At 65.3% G+C, this 2681-nt stretch overlaps 1 protein-coding gene across 1 annotated transcript; it reads left to right on the top strand.

Moving 5' to 3' along the window:
• Positions 1 to 198: 198 nt before the first annotated feature.
• LOC116819081 (ras and Rab interactor 1-like) lies at positions 199 to 2433 on the top strand. The gene is made up of 3 exons (XM_032770506.2): positions 199 to 352; positions 802 to 1605; positions 2027 to 2433. Exons 1-3 carry the CDS (start codon positions 244 to 246, stop codon positions 2431 to 2433), a joined length of 1320 nt encoding a protein of 439 aa, XP_032626397.2. The 5' UTR covers positions 199 to 243.
• Positions 2434 to 2681: the final 248 nt, after the last annotated feature.

Raw genomic sequence — 2681 nt, 5'->3', positions numbered from 1 at the left:
GAGGGAGCCCTGCGACTGCTGTCACAGTCTGATGCACTGTCCCCCTAGGGAGGTTCTCCCGCTCGCCCTGCGCCTGCCCCAACCCATCCAGCAGGGGGTGGGACAGAAGGGAATTGGGGGAGTGTGCAAGGGGGAGGGCATAAGGGAATTGGGGGAGTGCCCTTGGGGTGGGGGTGGGACAGAAGGGAATTGGGGGAATGTCCCTGAGGGAGGAGGGAGCCCTGCGACTGCTGTCACAGTCTGATGCACTGTCCCCCTAGGGAGGTTCTCCCGCTCGCCCTGCGCCTGCCCCAACCCATCCAGCAGGCCGTGTCGCACAAGGAACTGGAGGCCATTTCCCACCTGGGGCTCGGTGAGTGACACCACCCCCCCACAGTCCTTCCCCCTGGACCCCTCCCTCAGCCCCCCCCCACATCGCAGTGGCCCCTACACTCCTCTCCCTGATCCTTCCTCTCGCTTCAATCCCCCTGGTCCCTCCCTGCCTGTCCTCTCTCTGTGCCCCATTTCCACCCCATTGCCCCCATCCCCACAGCCACTCCCCTTCCCCATCACCCTGCACCTCCTTCCTGCACCTCCCAGGTAGCTGGGAAATCCCTCCCCTCCCTTCCTCCTCTGGTTCCCCTCCCCCCCGCCTGGGGCCAAATTGGAGCTGGCACTCCCTAGAGGGGAAAGGCTCATATCCCCTCTCCGAGCCAGCCAGGTGCCCCATCTGGGGGCTGGATCAGAACCAGTGCCCCCTAGAGGGGAAAGGCCCCATGTCCTCTCCTCAGTGCTAACCCCTCGTTTCCTCCACCCCCCCAGAGTTCTGGAGCTCTTCTCTCAATGCCAAGGACCCCCCGGAGCTGCCTGAGCCCCCACTCTGTGGGGATGCTGCCCCTGCAGCTGGCCAGCTGGGTGCGATCCCCACGCGGAGCCCAAGGGAGCTGGACTGCGGCCTGGGCAATGGGGCGCTGGGCTTCCTGAACCCCCTGTTCCAGGGCAGGGATGGGGGCTTGCGGCGGGATGACTTCAAGCGCAGCATTAAAGTGCGGGTGTCCACTGAGACCTCCAGCCCTCTCTCACCACCCCCCAAGCCACCGCCCCCCATCCCTTCCAGCCAGACAGGGATGCCCTGCACCCCACGCCAAGAGCCGGGCCAGAACTCCCTGCTCAGCATGTCGGGGTATCGGGTGCCCCAGAGGGCTGAGGAGCCCCTTAATCCCAAGCCAGCTGGGGTCAGCCTCCCATCCCTGCAGGAGTTGGACAGCGGGTCCCCCAGTGGCTCAGAGAGCGAAGGGGGTGGGGGTCCGCGGGCCCCGTCACCTCCTGCCCAGCGCCGCCCCCGGACCCCTTTGCGCTCCATGAGCGATGCCGTCCTGGCAGTGCTGGCCCCTGAGAAACAGCTGGCACGGGCTGTGGAGGGGCTGGCACGGGACCGGAGCACCAGGCTGGGAGCCAGCGTCCAGGATTTCCTGACCTTAGTGAGGGGTGGCGGGGTGGGGTGGCGGTCCAGCCATGAGCTGCTGAGCCCCATCCGGACCTTCCTGACCCACACCAAGACTCAGCTGCTGCAGAGCCCAGCCCTGGAGCTGCCGAGCCCCACGCTGCTGCCTGACCACAGGCTGGGTGAGTGAGGCTGGGGGGAGGGATCCAGGATGTCTGGGTTCTATTCCCAGTTCTGGGACGGGTATGAGGTCTACTGGGTTACAGCTGTGGGGCTGGGTTCTGTCCCTGGCTCTGGGAGGCGAGTGGGGTGTAGTGGTTAGAGCAGGGGTGGCTGGGAGCCAGGACTCCTGGGTTCTAAGAAAAGAGTGGAGTCTAGGGGGTTGGGGCGGGGGAGAGCCAGGACCCCTGGGTTCTATTCCCAGCTCAGGAGGGGGAATGCAATCTAGTGGGTTAGAGCTGGGGGCGGGGGAGGAACCAGGACACCTGGGTTCTATTCCCAGCTCAGGGAGGAAAGTGGGGCCTAGTGGGTTAGAGCAGTGGGGCTGGGAGCCAGGACTCCTGGCTCTGTCCCTAGCCCATGTAACCCACTCCTACCCCGCAGACGCTGTGCTGGAACGGGCCCTACATCGTTGCGTGCTGAAGCCCCTCAAACCAGTGCTGGCGACCCAGCTGCGCAGGCTCCGCGTGGCAGATGGGTCCCTGGGCCAGCTCCGGGAGAACCTGCGGCTGGTGCGGGAGCAGGGCCCTGATGCCTTCCCAGCACAGACGACCCTGCCTAGCCCCCATGACACCCAGCAGGCACGGCGCAAACTGCTGCAGCTTCTGCGTGCCTATTCGCCCAGCACCCAGGTGACACTGCTGCTGCAGGCCTGCAAGGGTGTCTACCGAGCCATGGGGGCAGTCCCGGGTATGGATCCCTTCATCCCTTCCTCCCTCCCCTCCCTCGCCCATGTGATGCTGCTCCTGCTGGGCCGCAAAAGTGTGTGCAGAGCCATAGGGAGCCCCTAGCCTGCATGGCCCCTCTGCCCTCCCCCGACCCCCTGCTCTTCCTTGCCCAGCACCCAGGCCTAGGAGGGCATCTCTGCAGCCATAGATTTGTCCCCAAGTACGGGCAACCCTCATATGGTCCCCTGTTCCCCAGTGCCATCCCCATATCACCAAGCCTGGCCCCCCTCCCTCATTTCCAACCTATTCATTCCCACAACCTCCTGATCCTCCCCCCATCCCCATACTTGCCCACCCCCAGAACCAACCTC

The sequence above is a fragment of the Chelonoidis abingdonii genome, unplaced genomic scaffold, assembly GCF_003597395.2.
Source record: "Chelonoidis abingdonii isolate Lonesome George unplaced genomic scaffold, CheloAbing_2.0 scaffold3426, whole genome shotgun sequence".
Lineage (NCBI taxonomy): Eukaryota > Metazoa > Chordata > Testudines > Testudinidae > Chelonoidis > Chelonoidis abingdonii.
The sequence above is the reverse complement of the archived record's forward strand: the minus strand, read 5'-3'. Positions and strand labels throughout refer to the sequence as shown.

Excerpts from the sequence above, each read along its gene's own strand:
- LOC116819081 (XM_032770506.2), top strand. The coding sequence starts at position 244 with ATGCACTGTCCCCCTAGGGAGGTTCTCCCGCTCGCCCTGCGCCTGCCC. Across the intron at positions 353-801 it reads CATTTCCCACCTGGGGCTCG|AGTTCTGGAGCTCTTCTCTC; the intron begins GTGAGTGACACC and ends CCACCCCCCCAG. Across the intron at positions 1,606-2,026 it reads GCTGCCTGACCACAGGCTGG|ACGCTGTGCTGGAACGGGCC; the intron begins GTGAGTGAGGCT and ends CCTACCCCGCAG.